Source organism: Somniosus microcephalus, chromosome 20 (genome assembly GCF_052327205.1).
Source record: "Somniosus microcephalus isolate GS21.2 chromosome 20, FLI_Smic_1.0, whole genome shotgun sequence".
Lineage (NCBI taxonomy): Eukaryota > Metazoa > Chordata > Chondrichthyes > Squaliformes > Somniosidae > Somniosus > Somniosus microcephalus.
Window position 1 is genome coordinate 47,385,219 of NC_141006.1, and position 22,608 is coordinate 47,407,826.

A 22,608-nucleotide genomic window follows, 5' to 3' on the forward strand; every position below is an offset into this window, starting at 1 on the left:
GTCAGGACTGATCCTGTATCCAATTCCATTTTGACTTGGGACCCTGCTATCGTGAGGGTGACCCAAATGGTTCAGTGATCCTCTTTTGCGATTACATTGTGAAGTTTGAGACAGCTTAGTCTCTTGTTCCCGGATTCACTATCGCTCTTCTGGTCTTCGGAACTACTGTCCGTCATCTTTTGTACTTTCCTGTACTGTTCCTTAGTAGCCTTTTTGTTGTCATTAGTCTTCTTCCCGGACCTGCAAACTCGTGCAATGTGTCCCATCTTTCCCCATTGCCTGCATATTTTGTCCTTGGACCAGCAGTCCTTCTGGTCATGGGTTGTTCTGCCGCAGCGATAACATTTTTCAAATCCCTGTGTCATTTCATGGGTGCCGTATTCCTGTGGCTTTTGCTGTATTTCCGCAGCTCCCCTTGCTGCTGCTTCGTACGATACTGCCACGCTGAAAGCCTTATCTAGTGTCAGCTCTTTCTCCGAGAGTAACCTCTTCTGGGTTCCTTCACTCAGGAGTCCACAGACAAATTTGTCCCGTAGGGTATCTGCCAGTCCTGCTCCGAATTGGCAGTGCTTTGATAGCTTGCGTAGTTCCATAAGGTAATCAGCATTGCTCTCATCTTTATGCTGATTTCTCTTGTGGAATTTAAATCTTTCTGCTATCAGCAGCAGTGTAGGATTTAGGTGTTCCTGTAGGATATCAACAATTTCGTTAAAACTCTTCGCCATCGGTTTGGCTGGAGTGATCAGGTTCCGCAATAGGCCGTACATTCTTGCGCCCATTAAGTTTAGTAGTACCGATGCCTTTTTCTCATCGGCTACTTCATTTGCCTTGCAATATACTTCGACTCTTTCCACATACGTGGTCCAGTCTTCTATTGCATTATCGAAGGCAGTGATATTGCCAGTCTTCGGCATCTTGGAGATCTAAAATGGCGCCTCCCGCGCTTTGCCTTCTTCCCCGCTGGATTAAGATGGCGCCTCCCGCGCTTTCTGTCTTCTCCGCTGCTGCTAGCACTGTTGCTGGCGTTTTTATGCCTTGATGGCAACACCCTATGGTCTTCGCGCACTTCCGCCCGCGCTGCTGCTAACGCCGCTCTCCGCGGTCCCCGTGGCAAACTGCAGCTCCTCGCGGCTTTCTGCGCTTCTAATTTCTTTTATTTTAATTACTGTTCCCGTCGTCAGAGCAAACCCTATGGGACACTTTCCTCCCTCTTCTCGGGTCTGTACGCTGCCCGGCTTCGTAGCACCGGCCGTGCCCTGTGTGCTCCACCCTCTCTCTCTCACTCTCCTCTTCCCGACAACGCTGCTCGGCCCCGTTGAAAGCCACCTGATCGAGCTCTAGCCCGCCGCAGCCCAGGAAGGATCAGTGTACTACCTGCCACCAGCCCGATTAGCTGGAACACCATAGACAGGATAACCAAGCCCCGCTCTCGACAGCCTCTCCTGCAAATCTTCGAATTCGATGAATCAGAGGCGGTTGCCCACGGTCAACGCCCGTTTCTTCTGTTTGGTTTTTTTTCTCCCTTCTGGCCTCGACCTCTAACAACTTCGCTTCAGGGATGGATCCCCATGAGGTGGTGCAGAACTGTAGGTAAGTTCGGATCTGTTCGTCGCCAGTGTTACGTCCGTGTGTAATTGAGACATGGACTGCAGGAGTTGGTTATAACAGGTGTTTACTGAATGGAGACAAACTGGAACTACTATACAAAGTTACTACACAGGCTTATATACAGGGGTGGTCATTACTGGTACTGCAGTATACAGGGGCTGCAGAATATAGTTCCTTCTTCAAAGTACATACACTACAACCATGAATACTGCTCTGTTGCCACTCCCGGGGAACTCACTCTGGCTGAACAAAGCCATGCACAAACTCTGTGTCGTATTCAACCCTGAGCTAACTTCAAACCCCACCTCCTTTCCATCACCATCCACTTACATTCAGAGCATAGCCTGTCTTCACCCCTACCTCAGCGCCTCCCCCATTATTGAAACCCTTATTCGTGCTTGTCACTTTCATGTGTATGTTTAGTAGCAGCTTGTATGACAGGTGCCCGCCACTACTTTTGTTCTGAAATCTGAGCAGTAGATTGGGTAACGATCCTTTTATGGTGAACATTTGGGGGGAAAATTTGGTTGCTTTGCATCTCCAGTTAGCGCCCCCTAATAGAGCGCAAAGCAACTAGCGTCCAGGCGTGGTGCTGCTAACGCCTCCCGTGAAATTCAGCGGGAGGTTAGTGGCGGCGGTAGCCGGTAGCACCCTGTGTCCATGCCCCAGCTGCAAACTTGGCTCGCGCCCCCTGACCTACCACCAGACGCTATGTCTGACCGGGTCAGGGTGGCATTTTTGCCGCCCGGGCGGCAATAATTAAAGGGCAGGTGCTGGGTGGCCATTTTTCATTTTATGCCCCCTAGTTCTGCAGGGTGCTGGCCGCGATCGGTCAGCCCAACACTCCTCTTGAGTGCTGGGTTCTTTTCCCGGCACTCCGCTCCCCGGTGGTCCAGCAGGGCCCCGGTGCGCGCTGTGCTAATCTGGGGAGGGAGGCTTGCAGTACCGCGCGCTACGTACCGGCACGCGTGGCACTGTTGCACGTAGCTCCGCAATATTCAATGGGAGCGTCCCAAGAGGGAGGGGGAGCGCTTCCAGTAGCATCCTGCCTCCAGCTTGGGGCGCGACCATTGAATTTCGGGCACGGGCGTGACAACTTTTCCAGGGTGCTAAAAGTAGCGCCCCCGCGAAGTTATCGCCCCAAAGGGGTTGCGAGCCAATTTTCTCCCCTTTTGAATATTCCAGGCTCTATCTCTAGGTAGCTTCCTACCCAATGCCAATGTTCAACACTATAAAGTACAATTCAAAAATGGCAAACCTCTCCAGAGCATTTAATAAATCACAACAGCACCTAAATAGATTAAATCATTGCCTTTAAAAACATTTTTTTTTAATTCTACAGTAATGTTGCTATGGTCATCAAAGGGTTACGTAGTAGGTATGCTTGCTATGTGGTAGATCCAGTTTCTGATCATGCTGCTAGTGACGGCTTGTTCTATTTGGAGAAAGATTTATTTGTATTTGGTTTTCCCAGTATCGTGTACTTGTTGCTCTGTACCTGGAGTTTGACCTTTGAACAAGATTATGTTGGCACAAGTGCGAGTGAGGAAGATGAGAGTATGGCGCAAGAATTTACATTACGTTCTTAATTAGAAAGAGACTGTTGCATTAAATCATTCTTTCTTATTTGTGTTGGATGTTCTGAATTCTGTAAGCATTTCAGAAGCGTCTGAGGTGTTGCTGTCCCTGTTTTAAGTTGGATAGTTTGTTACTGTCACCGGGAGGTCAATTTAACAAGTTCGGTGTCCTTTGAGACAACATTAGTTGTGATCTGAGATCATGTAATGGGGGGTGGGGGGGCAAGAAGGCTGTCATCATTCACCTCCGGTTGGATAGTAAAGTACATATTGTAAGGAACATTAATGGTTAAATACTCAGCATTTGTGAAATGTAGCTTGTCTGATAAATTTGACATTTGGAGTCATAACATACGGGGGAGCTGAGACGATCTTAAAAACCATGAGAAGATAGCACAAAATAAAAGCAGACATGTAGGAAATATATAACAGGCCCACCAGCATTCAATAGAGAAATGATAGGTTAGCATTTCCAGTAGATTTCCTTCATCAGAACTGAAAAAGGCAGCTTCTCTTGTTCCTTTTTCAGTTCTGGCAAAAAATAGCCTGTGCCCAAAATATTAACCTGCCTTTTGTCTTTTCAGATGGTGATAGACCTGCTGTGTACTTGCAGCATTTTCTGCTTTCCTTCCAGATTTCCATTTTTTTCTTTTAATGGGAACTTAGCATGAGCTGTATTATCAATGTCATCTCAGCCCCAATATGTGTTATTGCCTTGTCACATGCTCTAGGCTGTGCTCACCTATAAGTATATACAAATGTAAGGATTTCTTACTGTTTTTAGCATTTTCATGACGGGGGGAAAAAAGCTATTATTACTTGGCTTTGTAAACAATATACTGTGAAGGTATTCCATTTCACAAAGATGAGAAGCTGCTGTATATGATTTGACCTACAGCGATAAAGAGATTTATCTCACCTCATGCTGCAGGAGAATTACAAACCTTACATACATAAATATAACATTTCCCTAGCTAGATAGCCTATTCTAAATATACCAGCAAAAGGTACCAAAATGTCAGCACCACCTATTAGCAAAGACATCTTTATCACAAAGGAGTTGGTACTCATAGCAGCTCCAGGACATAAATGCCCTGCTTTTGTTTCCTTCTTGTTAAAAGTAACTGTAAAAGTAAATTGTTGCTGGCATTATCTATATTTTTAATAATGTTAAAAATGAATTTTTTTCCTGAGCTGTCACTTTCTAGCAAGCTCAATGTTTCACACATTCTTTTTAAATTTCAGTGAATGTCAGTTTTGAGCCAGCTGATTGGTTGGCCATGAGTGATGCTTTCTAGCAAGTTGATTGGTTGGCTGGCCAATCAGCTAAAGAAATAACAACTGGAAGACATCACAAAATAGCTTCACGGTTTCCCCAGTTCCAGCCTTACCAGCATTCTCAAGTCTACAGAATGTCAGAAGCTACTACTGATACCTGAAATCACCAGAATATATAGATGACAGTTGTAATACCAGTCTTGTTTGTGGCAGGCTGCTTGAAATATTTAATTCTTGCTCAAAGCAGAAGAGAACATTTCATTATTGTAAGTTTTTAAAAAATCTCACATCCATTCATATTTTTAGAGCAGATTTCTTTTCTTTGAACTTATTCATCTTTCCACCATCATTTCACACACACTGATGCTCATGTTCTTCCAAACCAATAGTTTGTTTGCTTTTTCAATGAGCAATGCCACTGGGGATCAACTAATTTTACAATAAGTATTCCCACTGTTTCTGTGTGTGAAATGTCTTGTTACAATACATTACAATAAAAAGCAACATCTAAAAGTAAAAAAATCATAAAGCAATATAGAATAAAATGGCAAGAGAAAAATATCACCTGATTTATTTTCTTTAAGTTGAGAATCAATCAGATTTGCCACTTTTGATTGTTGTACAGACCCCAAATGGAAATCTGTAAATTTTGGGTGAGGACAGAATAAGGCCTGTGATGTCCCCCCTTCCCCAGGACCCTGTCAAAATTAACTCTCTAAAGTCAGACATGAAAATATCTCCCTGAGCAAGGTACTGGAGGGCTGCCTATATTACCGGGCATTGTAGTCCAGCATTAGTCAGTGCTTTAAGGAAAACAAAAGGCAATGCAAGAACATTGTAGAGAAAATCAAAGAAGGCAAAAGCTTTTGAAAGAAAACAATGAAGGGGAATGTGATGGGATAGATCCTGACTTGGACATATATCGCCGTTCCTTCATCATCGCTGGATCAAAATCCTGGAACTCCCTAACAGCATTGTGGGAGCACCTTCACCATGCAGACTGCAGCGGTTCAAGAAGAAGTCTTGCCAGCACTTTCTTGAGGGCAACTAAGGGATGAGCAATAAATGCTGGCCTTGCCACAACACTCACATTGCGAGAATAAATTTTTAAAAAGTGCAACAGAGTGAATTACTGGAACTACACCTACAAGATAGAAAAACAAGGACAATGAAGAGACAAATAATGACGGGGACAAATGTTAATATAAACCACCAAAGGATTAAAAGCTCAGCAGACAATAATAAAAAGACAAAATGACAGTAAACTGATAGTCTTGAGGGAAGAACTGCCTGCATCAAATGACTCAATTACAGTCATTTCACTGTACATCGTGACATTGAAGCACTGCAGTATGTGATTTCCCCTGTGTGCTGCGGTAGTTGTGTGTATGTTCTACATTCAAAGGAAACGATTCAAGGACAATGATTTCACAGTAGGTTACAAAACCAATATCAGTACTCCGATTTTTTTAAAACTGCACTCCAGTACAGTACACGATTTTCTCTGAAGCTATCTTTGTGTTTTGTGGTCCAGGTGGGATGCCTTGATTAGCTTGCACAAATTTCACTGTACATTGAACAGATCGTGGCTTTTGCAATGCAAGGACCATATTCCCTGGGTGTCCTGGTGTTATTTCCGTCTGTCTTTTGAGGGTTCAACTTCAACAATTTCACTGTAGGATATTGAACAGACCATGTCATTGCATGATTTCCCTGGGGCATTGTGGTATTTCTGTGTGTTTCCTTTCGGAGAAATAGTTCTGTTACAGTGAACTGCCTCTTGCTTGTTAAATAGAATGTATCATTCCAGGGGGGTTTTCCTGCAGTTGAATTAGCTCAAGTACATAATTGTTTATGTTCAAAATTCATTTTGAGAGAGTAAATAAGGGGAAACTGGCAGGAAGGTCGGTAACCAGAGGTCGGTAACCAGGGGACACAGATTTAAGATAATTGGCAAAACAACCAGAGGGAGAGATGAGGAGAATTTTTTTTTATGCAGTGTGCTGTTATGATCTGGAATACACTGCTTGAAAGGGTGGTGGCAGCAGATTCAATTATAACTTTCAAAAGGAAATTCAATATATACTTGAAAAGATCAGATCTGCAGGACTATGGGGAAAGAACATAAGTGTGGATCTAATTGGATAGCTCTTTCACAGGCACGATGTGCCGCATGTGCTGCATCATTCCATGATTCATTTTCTTTGCATTATTTCAAGTGGATTTGGTTTTCATCAAAATTCAGGATGTTAGTGCTGAGGAATGGAACATTGTTGCACCCAGTGATAGTAGCAAACACTATCGGGTCAGTATGGATAGCATGCATTAGGTGCAAAAAGGTATCAGGACTGCCAAAAGGAAACAGACACTGCGGATAGAGGATCATTTCCACAACAACTCGGACCCCTGGCGCATGTGGCAAGGCATCCAGTCCATCACTGACTACAAGGGCAAAAACACCAGCCCCCCGGTTAGCGATGTCTCCCTTCCGGAGGAGCTTAACAATTTCTACGCTCGCTTCGACAGGGACAACAGGGAGCCGGCTACCAAAGCCTTGCCACCCCCGGAAGACCAGGTGCTCACTCTGTCGACCTCCGACGTAAGGGGTGTTCTACGCGGAGTGAACACACGAAAGGCTGCTGGACCGGATAGCATCCCTGGACGGGTACTCAAGGAATATGCTGATCAGCTGGCTGATGTCTTCACCGCCATCTTCAATCTGTCATTGGCCCAGGCAGTAGTTCCTACATGCTTCAAGACCGCTACCATTATTCCTGTGCCAAAGCAAACGGCTGTGACGTGCCTGAACGACTATCGACCTGTCGCACTCACACCCATCATAATGAAGTGTTTCGAGAGACTGGTCCTGGCTCACATCAAAGCCAGTGTTCCCGCCTCTCTTGACCAACACCAGTTTGCCTATCGTGCAAACAGATCAACGGAGGATGCAATCACAACTGCTCTACACTCAGCACTGAATCACTTAGATGGTAAGGAGACCTACATCAGAATGCTGTTCATAGACTACAGCTCAGCATTCAACACTATCGTCCCCAACAAGCTGGCTACCAAACTCCAAACTCTTGGCCTGAACACTTCCCTCTGCAACTGGACCCTGGACTTCCTAACAAACAGACCCCAGTCTGTCAAATTAGGTAACCACACCTCCGCCCCCCCCGACCCTGAACACGGGGGCCCCACAAGGATGTGTGCTGAGCCCCCTCCTCTACTCCCTCTTCACCCACGACTGTGTGGCTGTTCATGGTTCCAACACCATCATCAAGTTTGCGGATGATACCACGGTAGTAGGCCAGATCACCAACAACGATGAGTCAGCCTACAGGGAGGAGGTCCAGCATCTCGTGAAGTGGTGCGCCGATAACAACCTGGCCCTTAACATCAAGAAAACCAAAGAAATCATTGTGGACTTCAGGAAGTCTAAAGGCGGAAGTCACACCCCCATCCACATCAATGGGGCTGTGGTGGAAAGGGTGGACAGCTTTAAGTTCCTCGGAGTCCACATCACGGAAGACCTCTCCTGGTCCCTCAATACCTCCTCTCTGGTGAAGAAGGCCCAGCAGCGTCTATATTTCCTAAGGAGGCTGAAGGGATGTAACCTGTCACCCCTGATCCTCTCTAACTTTTACCGCTGCACAATAGAGAGCATCCTGACAAACTGTATCACAGTATGGTATGGCAGCTGTAGCTACTATGACCGGAAAGCCCTGCAGCGGGTAGTCAAAACTGCCCAACGCATTACCGGCACCCGGCTACCGACCATAGAGCACATATACCAGAAACGCTGTCTACGGAGGTCACGGTCCATCATCAAAGACCCTACCCACCCCAGCCACAGTCTGTTCGCCCTCCTGCCATCTGGGAGACGCTACAGATGCATTTGCACCCGTACGACCAGATTTAGGAACAGCTTGTTTCCCAGGGCTGTCATCCTACTGAACTCCACAAATAAACTCTAAAGCCTGCACATCTGCCAATGCACTTTATTATGGTTATGTTTATGTTAATGTATTACAAGCCAAATGTCTGTTGAATGTTTAAATGTCTTAATCTAAATGTACACCCTCGGGAGCCGCAAGCCTACATTTCGTTGTACTGCACTTGTGCACTAACAATGACAATAAAAGTTGATTTGATTTGATTTGATTTTGAGTGAAGTTCCCCTTATGGTGCCCAACATGTGCCTTATTCCTAAACTCATGAGCAACCCTCCCCGCATCAACGTGATATTTCCATTTCTCACACCCTTGTGGCATCTTGGCGTGAGATTTCCAATTAGGAACGAATTGTACCAAATTCCAGGCATTTTTGGGGAGCCCGTGGCCACGAGAAACTAGAAAATTTTACACCTGGCAAAGAGAGAAAGGAGGCTCTCATCCCGCCTCTCTACCTCTCTTTCCTCCTTTAAGACACTCCTTAAAACTTACCTCTTTGACCAAGCTTTTGGTCATCTGTCCTAATATCTCCTTATGTGACTCGGTGTCAAATTTTGTTTGATAATGCTCCTGTTGAAGTGCCTTGGCACCAATGTTCCCGTTCATTTTTGTGGGGTCTGCGGCCCCTTTAAGGGACTGTGTGGCCCATTAAAAATACTGCGCATGCGCGGTTTTTCGCATTGAAAAGCTGGCAAGCCGGCTGCACGGGATGTCCAGAAAACCGCGCAACCATTGCTTGGGATGTTTTATTACATTAAAGACGCTATACAAATGCAAGTTGTTGTTGTGTTGGATTTGAAGCCAGGTCCTACAGGTAAAAGAATAGTGTGCTACCTAGTCATCTCTCTCATATGATACAACACAGGAGGCCATTTGGTCCATCGTGCCTGTGCTGGCTCTTTGAACAAGCTATCCAATTCACAGAATCACAGAATCCCCACAGTGCAGATAGAGGCCATTTCGGCCCATCGAGCCTGCACCGACACATATCCCACCCTATCCCCGTAACCCCACGTATTTAATCCCCTAACACTAAGGGTCAATTTATTATAGCCAAATCAACCTAACCCGCACATCTTTGGACTGTGGGAGGAAACCGGAGCACACCCACGCAGACACAGGGAGAATGTGCAAACTCCACACAGACAGTCGCCCGAGGCCAGATTTGAACCCGGGTCCCTGGCGCTGTGAGGCAACAGTGCTAACCACTATGCCACCGTGCCCCCCTTTAGTTCCACTCTCCTGCTCTTTCCCCACAGTCCTGTAAATTTTTTCCCTTCAAGTATTTATCCTATTCTCTTTTGAAAGTTACTATTGAAACTGCTTCCACCACCCTTTCAGGCAGCGCATTCCAGATCACAACAACTCACTACGCAAAAAAGTGTTTCCTCATGTTACCTCTGGTTCTCTTACCAACCACCATAAAGCTGTCTCCTCTGGTTACCTGTTGCACAGAATGCTGTCAAATGATGTCACATTTTTGAAGACATTCTTGCCCTTATTTTGTTTCTATTGCGCTGCATGCCATTCACCATCCAAGAGATTGGATTGTGCAGGCTTTGCTAAAGACACACCTTAGCCCCAGCTACTAGAAGGTAGGTTTGAATATCTTACATTGACATAACCTCTAACTTCTTTCCTTCTATCTGGGGAGCTACCTCGCCTGGACTATGTACCTCCTAAAATGCTTTGCACTTTGCTATATGGCAAACGTTCGAAGGAGTCTATTAGCCACTGCATTTGTCTAGTTGTTTATTTATCTATTTAGATATAAAATATAAATTTTGCAAGCCTTTTAGCATTTTTAACCCAAATCCTTCCTTTCAAATATTTTGAATTTCAGCAAAAGCCTAAATGACAAAGGGATATTTTTAAAAAGATGTGCTTGTCCTGACTCCTTTACCTTAAAAAAGAGATTGGATACGTACAATATGATAAATAGTTTGTGGATATATGTTGACTGCATAACTCGGTGGATTATGGTTTGAGTTATCAATGGAGTATTTAGTATGTCAGTACCAGCCATGGTGTATTCAAACAGAGACCTTTCACATTTTATCCAATGATGTACAAAGCCTGAAACGTTCAGTGAACTGGCATTTACCCTGTCCAACAAAATGAAAGCTGAAAGCTGATTGTTTCAGAGTTTTATAACATTGTAGTATCTGCGATCTGTTTTTTTCAATCACTGCCTTTCCATCTCTTCAAATCTTAAGTATCATTTTTTTCCCCATATATTCCCGCCTGATGGCCCCTCTGCCCTATCACTGTACAGAAGCTGCACAAGTGCACTGCTCCTGTCCAGGCACAGGAGATCCAGTATCGGCCGTGTCTCAGTTGGTACCAGTCTCGCCTCTGAGTCAGAAGGTTGTGGGTTCAAGTCCCACTCCAGAGAATTAAGCACAAAAATCTAGGCTGACAGTCCAGTGCAGTGCTGAGGGAGTGCTGCACTGTCAGAGGTGCCGTCTTTTGGATGAGTTGTTAAACTGAGGGCCACGTCTGCTCTTTCAGGTGGACTTAAAAGATCCTATGGCACTATTTCGAAGAAGAGCAGTTATCCTCGGTATCCTATCCAATATTTATACATCAATCAACATCACTAAAAACAGATTATCTGGTCATTGCTGTTTGTGGGAGCTTGCTGCCACATTTCCTACATTACAACAGTGACTACACTTTAAAAGTACTTCATTGGCTGTAAAGCGCTTTGGGATGCCCGGTGGTCATGAAAGACGCTATATAAATGCAAGTCTTTCTTTCTTTCTTTAGCATTTTCTGTCAAAGGCCATTAATGGAGCCTGGGGGTAAGGCTGGTGCAGGGCCTAGCACTGGCAGAAGGAGGAAAGAACTGAAGACCTTTCATATATATGCTGTGCCTGTATGCTTCTCTTCACTTCGCCTGACGAAGGAGCAGCGCTCCGAAAGCTTGTGATTTCAAATAAAGCTGTTGGACTATAACCTGGTGTTGTGTGACTTCCTACATAATTAAAAAGAATATGGAAAAAATCCATGATTTGTTTTAATGCCCTTGCTATTTTTCCTCTTGGTTAGGTCGCAACAGTGTCCAGGAGATTAATCTTCAATTCCTCGAGATGCCAGGGCAATCCAGGAGGGTTAGCAACCCTACCCTCCGGGGAGACCCGGGCTGGGTGGGGACAGGGGCAGGGCACTGTGCCATGTTCCACTGCCAGTGAACATTGCAATAGGAAAGTGAGGCAGGAAGTTGGAGGACCCTTTCTCGCCTCAGTGCGATGGGACCACACCTGCTGCAGGCACAAGCCAAACCCCTCTCCACCCCATTACCCTCCCCAGAAACCCTGGGGCAATGTGAAAAGGGCAGAGACCTGGTAAACGGTTCTCTGGCACTTTCTCGTGACCTTTTGTGCCCAAGGAAATGTATCTTCCTGGGTCCCAGGGTCAGGAAAATCAGCCTTTTAATCTTTCTTCAAACTATTTTTTTTAAAGCTGTTCCTCTACATGGCCAAAGTTGACTTGATGTCGGCCAGAAGTGACAAAACCAAATATATCATCGTGTTTTCCTCCGGTTTCATCCCTGGGTCAGAAAAGCAAAAAAATTCCATTCCAAACCAAAACAGCACAGATGAGAATATATAAATAGCAGGATCCAGATTTACTGTGGGTTATATCATTACATTACTACAGACTTTTATGATCAGTCCTATTAATTTTCTGTGTTCTGTTTGTGGAGAAATGGTTAAAGGTCCAATAGCTTCACTGTAAATTGGTGAATGTAACACGCCACTTTGGCGTATAATTTCCCTTGGGTGCCATTGTACTATTTCTGTGTTTTTTTAGTTGAATAAGTAGTTCCAATTACCACGATTCCTCAACAGATTGTTGAACCAACATGGGCCTCAGTGTGATTTCCCCTGGGCACTGTGATCGAGTGACAAATGCACTTTGATTGGTTTTGGTTTACCACTGGAAAGCTGCTGACACAAAATAAGTTGCATAAGCCCGTGGCAATATACCAGCCATTTAAATAAATCACCCAACCGCTGCTGAGATTGTCAAATAATTATATTTGTGTACACAAGATCTGGATTAAAAATCCCACTGGTATGTTATTTAACACTGGTTGTATGTTTGCCATCTCTACAAAAGTTAAAAGTCCCATCAGTGTACACGACGCATACCTGCACTGCATTAAGAGAACATAAAAACATTTCTGATGGTGTAATTTATACACTAGGGGGTTGATATTGACTTTTGGGCAATCGACCGGTGGAGCAAGCTGGCCGTCCGGTGGAGCGAGCTGACGTCCGGTGGAGCGAGCTGACTGTCCGGTGGAGCGAGTTGACCGTCTGGTGGGGCGAGCTGACAGTGCGGTGGGGTGAGCTGGCCATCCGGTGGAGCAAGCTGATCGCGCAATGGAGCGAGCTGGCCGTCCGGTGGAGCGAGCTGGCCATCCGGTGGAGCAAGCTGATCGAGCAATGGAGCGAGCTGGCCGTCCGGTGGAGCGAGCTGACCGTGCGGTGGAGCGAGCTGATCGAGCAATGGAGCAAGCTGGCCATCCGGTGGAGCGAGCTGGCCATCCGGTGGAGCGAGCTGGCCATCCGGTGGAGCGAGCTGACCATCCGGTGGAGCGAGCTGACCGAGCGATGGAGCGAGCTGACCATCCGGTGGAGCGAGCTGACCGTCCGGTGGAGCGAGCTGACCGTCCGGTGGAGCGAGCTGACCATCCGGTGGAGCGAGCTGACCATCCGGTGGAGCGAGCTGACCGAGCGGTGGAGCGAGCTGACCTTCTGGTGGAGCGAGCTGGCCGTCTGGTGGAGCGAGCTGACCGTGCGGTGGAGCGAGCTGACCGTGCGGTGCAGCGAGCTGGCCGTCCGGTGCAGCAAGCTGATCGAGCAGTGGAGCGAGCTGGCCATCCGGTGGAGCGAGCTGGCCGCCCGGTGGAGCAAGCTGATCAAGCAATGGAGTGAGCTGGCCATCCGGTGGAGCGAGCTGACCGTCCGGTGGAGCGAGCTGACCGAGCGGTGGAGCGAGCTGACCATCCGGTGGAGCGAGCTGGCCGAGCGGTGGAGCGAGCTGACCGTCCGGTGGAGCGAGCTGACCGTCCGGTGGAGCGAGCTGACCGTCCGGTGGAGCGAGCTGACCGAGCGGTGGAGCGAGCTGACCAAGCGGTGGAGCGAGCTGACCGTCCGGTGGAGCGAGCTGGCCGTCCGGTGGAGCGAGCTGGCCGTCCGGTGGAGTGAGCTGACCGTCCGGTGCAGCGAGCTGACCGTCCGGTGAAGCGAGCTGACCGAGCGGTGAAGCGAGCTGACCATCCGGTGGAGCGAGCTGGCCGAGCGGTGGAGCGAGCTGACCATCCGGTGGAGCGAGCTGACCGTCCGGTGGAGCGAGCTGACCATCCGGTGCAGCGAGCTGACCGTGCGGTGGAGCGAGCTGACCATCCGGTGCAGCGAGCTGACCGTGCGGTGGAGCGAGCTGACCATCCGGTGGAGCGAGCTGGCCATCCGGTGGAGCGAGCTGGCCATCCGGTGGAGCGAGCTGGCCGAGCGGTGGAGCGAGCTGACCACCAGTTCCGGCTGTGAAGAGGCCCTTGTGATTTTGAGGCCCAGGCCTCGTTTAAATTTGCCAGGTGAGCGGTGTGTCAGTAAACAAGCGTCCTGATGCAGTGCGCTGGATTGAGGCCTTGAGATTAGGCTGGGCAGCCACCAACAAGGTAGGTTACTGGGGTGGGGGCAGGGGCATCAGCGGCTCAGATTATTCATGTGACCCTGGAGGAGTCCCCAAAAATACTTTGACAGTTATCTTTGGCGAGCCTCTTTGGTCCCATCGCCGCTGGAACTGATCAGGCCCTGCATGGCGCAGGTTCCAACCAGATTTGACCAAGAGCAGCAATCACCATTCTATTTACACCATAAACCATTCTACGCTTTCTCTCCCTGCATTTCCACTGTGTTGAAATGAAGACTCGCTGCACTGCATCCCACTTTAACTCATTCTTTCCCATGACTTCAAAACTGTGGGAGTAATTTCCTTCAACAATGTACAGGTTTTAAAACCCAACTTGACCTCACCTAACAACCACTTGAATTGCCCTTTCCCCCTGCTCTTTCTTTTCAATCTTGATGTTCTGCACTATGGGTTTTGTCCCTTCATCTAGATTTCTGAATTTAAACAATGAATCTATCCTAATGCACGTTATTGATTACTGCATGCTGCACATTAAAATAATCCCCAATTTTTCAAGAGCGTGTGTTTGGCTTAATCGTTGTTTTCACTTGCATCCGTCGGGGGGCGGGGGGGGAAGTTAAAGTATTAAAAATCTAAATCCTGACCCCCCAACCCACCACTTTTGACTTTTACTCAGGCAGGACAGGTGGCCGGCAGCCAGGAGGCGGGTTGGCATTTTATATACAATGAGGCCTGAAGCCTCTGCTTTAACCTGTTGGGCGGGTCTAACTGCAGGCGGCCGGGGATCCCAGGGCTCAGGATTGCCGGTAGCTGCAGGAAGGCGAGCATAACCTCGGGGAGCAACCCTTGTGGGTCGGGAGGAGCAGGAGTGCTTCCTCCCGGCTCAGCCACCATCAACCCTGATGTGCCTCAATAATCCCGAGACTCGATGTTAGCGAAACAAAACAAGGCTTTTATTAACTTAGAAGATAACACGCAGTGGAGAGAGGTATCTTCCCTGGAGGTCTGCAGTACTGGCTGTGAGGCCAGACTGAGCTGGCTTACATAGAGGCCAGGTATGGGCGGAGCCCTACACACAACACATTCCATACACAATACAATGGTGAGGAGAAACCTGAAACCAACCACAGTCACAGGCAATACAATGGTAAGGGGGAACCTGAAACCAACCACAGTCACAGGCAGTGATGAATGGAATATTTCATCACAAACCCACCCCGCACAAACATTACCACCCCAGGGTCGGGGATCGAACTCCCTCCCTCCGGGATCGGGGATCGAACTCCCTCCCTCCGGGATCGGGGATCGAACTCCAGTTAAAATTCCAGACCATGTGCGGTTTACCCTCCCCGCTCTTTTAAAAAATACCAACTATAGGCTCACTGAAATGTGATTTTTGTTTAAAGGTGCTTCCTGCCATTTTCCTTAGCAGAAATAGTACAGACTTGTTTTCGAAGCCCAAGCGATTCATTTCTGGCTGTTCAACTGATTCATTTGAATAATTTAATCTTGTATCTGGTTGGTTTGCTTAGATTAGTGCGTTTACAACAGCGAGAAATCGTGTGTTGGCACTTGGGTGCTGAATTTGCTGCCCAAATACCCCTGGTTCCTGCACATTAATCGAATACATTTAGTGATTGTAAATAAGAGCCAAAATAGCAGCCTTTTTGCAACTGAAAGCTCATGTTTTTTCTGAAAAACTTCTCACGATAGGAGCACACAGTGGGGTAGATGGTAACTTTGTGCGATAGTGTAAAACGAGCGCTAACAAGTAGGCAGCACCTTTTGCATCTTTCACGCTTTTTTATTTCCATTTGACTTCAATGTGATCGGTTTAGTGGCAGCATTTCCCACCCGAGTCAGAAGTGCAGGCTCGGAATGCAGATCCAGAGTGGAAACCCCTCGCTGTATCCTGGGTTGGCATCCCGTGGGATACTCGTGTTCGGTGGGTGCTCCTCCCCTTCCCCCCTGCAACACCTCCCCCCACCACCACCATCGTATGGGATGTGGGAGTCTATAAAACCCACCTTAATACTAACCACCTTATCGGCTGGTATAAAGATGGTTACGGCCAGGGTAGCGGGGTTCACATTGCGACCTGTTGGACTGCTGATCCTTCAACTACTTCACACTGTTCTCCAAGGGATGAGTGCGAAGATATGAAAAACAATTACCATGTCAGGTAGTTCATTTATCCACTCTGCCATCAGAGGAGCTAGGACTGTCATTTTCATGAGCCTTCTTATGAATAAATTAATGTTGAAGACAGCTCAATGTATCTGACGAGAAATGCCAAGTAACGATTTACAAAGAATAAGATATATTTTCAGGTCAGACATACAGACGCTACTGATTTTTCCATTTTGCAGCTCTGGTACACTGACCTGTGTCCCTTTCCACTTCTGTCCCAGTGCCCATTTCCCCCTCCTCTGCTGCTGTATGAACTAGCAATTTCTCTCCTTCCCTCTTGTTGGGGTATAGTTTCACAGGCACTGGTCACCCTCTGCTGCTTTGCCAATGGGGCCATTATTAATAAATGAGGCTTGACAGTGAGTGCTTGGCAGGCTATTTGACCACAGGGATTGGGGAGGAATTGTAACCAGACCTGATCCTATCCTCCACCAATGGCCACACTCATGCAGTTCCAGCAGGGCTTGGCTGATTTTCTCCTCCTTAACTGAGGGACACTGAGCCAATTGTAGCAGCCTTATTGCCGCCTAGGCTGCTTTCAGATAACTGGGCACCAACAGGGGATCAAAAGAACATAAGAAATAGGAGCAGGAGTAGGCCATTCGGCCCGTTGAGCCTGCTCCACCATTCAATGAGATCATGGCTGATCTTCTACCTCAATTCCATTCACCGGCCTTATTGCCGTATCTCTTGATGCCCTTACTAGTCAGAAATCTATCGACTTCTGTTTTGAATGTACCCAATGACTGAGCCTCCACAGCCCTCTGGGGTAGAGAATTCCAAAGATTCACCACCCTCTGTGTGAAGGCATTTCTTCTCATCTCAGTCCTGAATGGCCTACCCTTTATCCTGAGGCTGTGGCCCCTGATTCTAGACTCCCCAGCCAAGGGAAACATTCTCCCAGCACCCATCCTATCAAGCCCTGTAATAGTTTTGTATGCTTCAATGAGATCTCCTCTCATTCTTCTGAATTCAAGAGAATACAGGCCTAGTTTACTCGATCTCTTCTCACACGACAGTCCCGCCATCCCAGGAATCAATCTCGTGAACCTTCATTGCACTCCCTCTATGGCAAGTATATCCTTCCTTAGGGAAGGAGACCAAAATTGCACACAGTACTCCAGGTGTGGTCTCACCAAGGCCCTATATAATTGGAGTAAGACTTCTTTACTCCTGTACTCAAATCCTCTTGCAATGAAGGCCAGCATACCATTTGCCTTCCTAATGGGATGCTGCACCTGCACATTCACTTTCAGTGACTCATGTACAAGGACACCTAGGTCTCTTTGAGCATCTGCATTCCCCAATTTAGGAAACAGAACTTCCTGATCTATGTAGATCAACTACTCACTGGATAAACTTGCTGAGCCATCCATGGAGCAATAGCATGGAAGTATCGATTGTGCACGCTGGAATTGGTTTTGTGACTGACTCGAACAAATATATCTTCTATCTGAGGTAATGTTTCTGGTAATTTCTTTCCCCCTTTCATGGCGATTTTGCATAATTAATGGCCCAGGCAAGACAGGAATTCTTTATAAACATTGAATCGTTTCAGATAATTGAAAAATGCAAGCATGACATCAACATGTGCAAGTGCAGGGAGAAACAAGAGGCAAAGGTTGGAAACATTTGCTGTTATATTTATCCAGATAAAAATTAATAAAATCACGTTGCTCATAAATCAGATTTTAAAAGTCCAAATATTGTAAAAACTTCCTGAATTTGTACCTTTGTGAGGTATTAAATTTCTATTGGGGTCCAAAAAGTGTTGATTGTTCAATTATACAAATATTTCAAAAATTCATTATTGAAATCGTGCAGACACATTATCCCCTTTAACCTCTAACAGTAACCTTGATAAACTGAACACTTCAACGCAGATTGCATTAGTATATTTAGGACCCAAAGTCTGCTTCACCCCTGAACTAAATTTCATACATCCTGTGGAATCATCAGTATTACTGCGAGCAATGTGGCCTGAAAAGAAGCGTGTGTTGATTTTATTTTGGTATAGCTGTGAGGTTGTTTTGTAAATGAGGTTGTGTTCGATATTTACGCCAAGGTTCCTCTGCTTCCATTTAGTGACACATTTAGAACCTTCACGCTGGTGCTTGTAAAAGTTGGGGTGCCTCACCTCATAAAGCTACGTTCTCCACTACTAAAAGCAGCACATCCCAGAATAAGTTCTCCCATCAGAGGACAATTGGTTTAAAGAGGCTTTGGGCTAGAAATTCCCCTCGAGCCCCGTTTGGGGCACTGAATCAGAAAAGCTGGAAAAGTTAGCGCCAGGCGCTAGCCTCTTCCAGCCTTTCTAAAATTCCCACTTTTTGCTCCAAGAGGGAAGTGGAGCGCTAAATCAAGCACTCCGCTTCCTTCTTGGAGCGCAAGAGGGGGGAAAGTTCACGACCCGGGGCGCAGGCTCAGTAGCGCCACGCGCTGGGCCACGTGGCACTGACACATTGCAGGGGCTCTTCCCTGAATTAAAGAGAAAGGCCCCACGCTGCGAACTCTGCAGTTTTTGTTTACTTACCTGCAGCACCGGGGAGTGGGGGTGCCGTGCGATCAGCCTGGCAGTCAAGCAGAGTGCCAGGCTGACTGATCACAGCACAGACCCCGCGTCCGGAGCAAAAAAAAACATTTTTCAAAAAAGCTGACTTTTTTTTAAGGAGGCCGGCCACCTTACCTTTAAATTCCGCCCCGCTAGTGGCCGGCCTCCCTGCCCACGTCCCCTGCAGCTGTCGCTGCCATTGCCCGGCGCTGCTGCAGGGGGCGAAGCGGCATTTTTCTGCCGGGGCGTTACCGGGGCGATGCGCCTGGAGTTGACGCCATGATCTCTGGGCATGTGAGATCGGGGCACAACCCGTTAGCGCCGCCGTTACCCTCTCGTGGAATTTGGCAGGAGTGGTGGTCAGCGCCATGGATGGGCGAAAAGGCCTTTGCGCCCCATTAGCGCCCCCCATGGGAGGCACAAAGGAGGGGAATTTCTCCCCCTTTATCTCCATTATAACATCATGTGTAAAGCCTGTGAAGATTTGTGGTTTCTCCACAGAAAAGCAGACAGAATCACAGAATGCAATCTCCAAAACACCCAGTAAAGAATCCCATGTGAAAAATGGAATTTGACTAATTTTAGTCACCTTATCCATTGATGAACATTACATCACTTGCATGTGATGTCATCGCCATATGCAGTCCTTTCCCTTCACGAATGGTGACTCACCCTTTTAACTGTTCAAATCACAAAATAGTGAGTGGGTTAGCATTACTGCACATCAACTTTGCCTTCAGTATTTGCTTGGGATCAGATCTAATGCAATGATTGTAAACTCTGTTGCAGTAAAAGACAATCCCTGTAGGCTTTACAATTTGGTAGGCCCTGTGAGGTGGATATACTAGATAATAGAATCATACAGCACAAAAGGAGGCCATTCAGCCCATCGTGCCCATGCCGGCTCTTTGAAAGAGCTCTCCAATTAGTCCCACTTCCCTACTCTTTCCCCATAGCCCTTCAAATTTTTTCAAGTATTTATCCAATTCCCTTTTGCAAGTTACTATTGAATCTGCTTCCATCACCCTTTCAGGGAGGGAATTCCAGATCATAAAAACTCGCTGCGTAAAAGTGTGTAATATTTCATGGAAAAACAGCGTGTAGATTAAAACTGAATATATTACATGAGAAGTCAAATGAGATCCAAAAAAATCTAACAACGTTCCAGTGGAATCTCTGTAATGGTTTGATGATATCGTGCTTGTTGAGGCAGGCTTAGAAGGAATTCGGTCTCCATTAGAGAATGTTTTAGTGCCTGAAAATCCCAGCTTTCATGTACTTGGCCTAATATTTCAAGAATGTGTGCTTTTTTTCCCACAGCTGCTTATCAGTCAGTTTGGTAGATTGCAGTCACACCCAGAACCTCACTGTAGTTGCTTCCAGAAGATCATCGTCTTCATCCACTTCCTGAATTTCCTCTAAAGGTTTTCGTCTGACCTATCAGAGACCGAGGAGAGAAGTCAGTGAGTGATGGTTCATGAAAAATGTGCTGCAGGCTAAGCTCGTCACAGTAATTCAGGTGAGATGTAGAACTGGGAATGATTCCACGCCTGGAAAGGTTCCCCACTTGAGATATTTGCTTTTTCTTATAAAAAAAACATTGAATGATATATTAAAGCTCATTTATATTGCATGCTACAAAGTGGGAGGACTTGAGAGCAAGCCGATGATTCTTTACTGCCTCCTGACCATGTGATTGAGGAGCTGTGAGCAGAGACATTCTAAACGAGAAGGAAAAATAATCAGCAAGTAGATAGACCATTGCCTCAACTGCATCCCAACCACAGCCCCCCACCCCAACTCCATTATAACACAGTTGGCACAAAAGCAGCATTGGCAGAGACCTTAGAACAGCTCAGCTGCCCATCACCTGTTGTGAGGATTGGTGTGTGGCATAGGCAGTCAAAAAGGTGAAAATGTAAGTGAAAATTAAATAGCGCAAGAAGCATATTCATTAATTAACTTGGAGAGTAATTAATACAATCAAATCTTTATTACAGAGGGTGAGACAAGTGAGAATAGTGGCAAAGAGAAAAAAGCTGCAAAAACAATGCGCAAGCTGAGGAGCTCATTTAGAGTGCCCCAGAACGAGTGAAAATATCAGAGCAGATAAAAAAAAAAGACTTGGATTTATACAGGGCTTTTCACGGCCAACGCACGTCCCAAAGCACTTAACAGCCAATTACTGTAAGTACTTTTTTTGAAGTGTAATCACTGTTGTAAAGTAGGAAACGCTGCAGCCAATTTGCGCACAGCAAGCTCCCACAAACAGCAGTTTGGTTCACATGCTGCCTTTATGAGGGGAGTCGGAGATCGAGGGGGCTGGGGGGAGTCAGAGATTGGGTGGGGGGAGTCAGAGATCGAGGGGGGAGTCGGAGATCGAGGGGGCTGGGGGGAGTCAGAGATTGGGTGGGGGGAGTCAGAGATCGAGGGGGGAGTCGGAGATCGAGGGGGGAGGGGGGAGTCAGAGATCGAGGGGGGGAGGGGGAGTCGGAGATCGAGGGGGGGAGGGGGGAGTCAGAGATCGAGGGGGGAGGGGGGAGTCAGAGATCGAGGGGGGAGGGGGGAGTCAGAGATCGAGGGGGGAGGGGGAGTCAGAGATCGAGGGGGGAGGGGGAGTCAGAGATCGAGGGGGGAGGGGGAGTCAGAGATCGAGGGGGGAGGGGGGAGTCAGAGATCGAGGGGGGAGGGGGGAGTCAGAGATCGAGGGGGGAGGGGGAGTCGGAGATCGAGGGGGGAGGGGGAGTCGGAGATCGAGGGGGGGAGTCGGAGATCGAGGGGTGAGGGAGTCGGAGATCGAGGGGGGTGGGGGGAGTCAGAGATCGAGGGGGGGAGGGGGAGTCGGAGATCATGGGGGGAGTCAGAGATCGGGGGGGGTGGGGGAGTCAGAGATCGAGGGGGGGTGGGGGAGTCAGAGATCGAGGGGGGGAGGGGGAGTCGGAGATCGAGTGGGGAGGGGGGAGTCGGAGATCGAGGGGGGGAGTCGGAGATCGAGGGGGGAGGGGGAGTCAGAGATCGAGGGGTGAGGGAGTCGGAGATCGACGGGGGGTGGGGGAGTCAGAGATCGAGGGGGGGTGGGGGAGTCAGAGATCGAGGGGGGGAGGGGGAGTCGGAGATCGAGGAGGGGAGGGGGGAGTCGGAGATCGAGGGGGGGAGGGGGTAGTCAGAGATCGAGGGGGGGAGGGGGAGTCGGAGATCGAGGGGGTGAAGGGGGAGTCAGAGATCGAGGGGGTGTGGGGGGAGTCAGAGATTGGGGAAAAAGAAAGACTTGCATTTATATAACGCCTTTTACAATCACCAGGCGTCCCAAACCACTTTACAGCCAATGAAGTACTTTTTGAAGTGGAGTCACTGTTGTATTGTGGGAAACACTGCAGCCAATTTGAGCACAGCAAGCTCCCACAAACAGCAATGTGATAATGACCAGATAATCTGTTATTTTAGTGATGTTGATTGAGGGATAAATATTGGCCAGAACACCGGGGATAACTCCCCTGTTTTTCTTCGAAATAGCACCATGGGATCTTTTACGTCCACCTGAGAGAGCAGACGGGGCCACAGTTTAATGTCTCATCCAAAAGACGGCACCTCCGACAGTGCAGCGCTCCCTCAGCACTGCACTGGAGTGTCAGCCTAGATTTTTGTGCTCAAGTCTCTGGAGTGGGACTTAAACCAATAACCTTCTGACTCAGAGGCGAAAGTGCTACCCACTGAGCCACACCTGACACATCAAGGAGGGTGGGGGAGTCAGAGATCGCGGTAGGGGAAGTCGGAGATCGAGGGGCTG

At 47.6% G+C, this 22,608-nt stretch overlaps 1 protein-coding gene across 18 annotated transcripts in view; it reads right to left on the minus strand.

Annotated features, from left to right (window-relative positions):
• The window catches only part of LOC147103203 (keratinocyte-associated protein 3-like), a 213,278-nt gene that overhangs the window by 153,621 nt on the left and 37,049 nt on the right, over positions 1–22,608 (minus strand). The window contains exon 6 of one of the 18 annotated variants that reach the window (XM_085962619.1): positions 17,898–20,258. The exons of the other annotated variants lie outside the window; for them this stretch is intronic. Within the exon in view, the coding sequence (XP_085818745.1) occupies positions 20,172–20,258 (87 nt within the window). The 3' untranslated portion in view covers positions 17,898–20,171. Of the gene's footprint in view, positions 1–17,897; positions 20,259–22,608 lie in introns of those variants that run through there. 18 annotated transcript variants of the gene reach the window in all.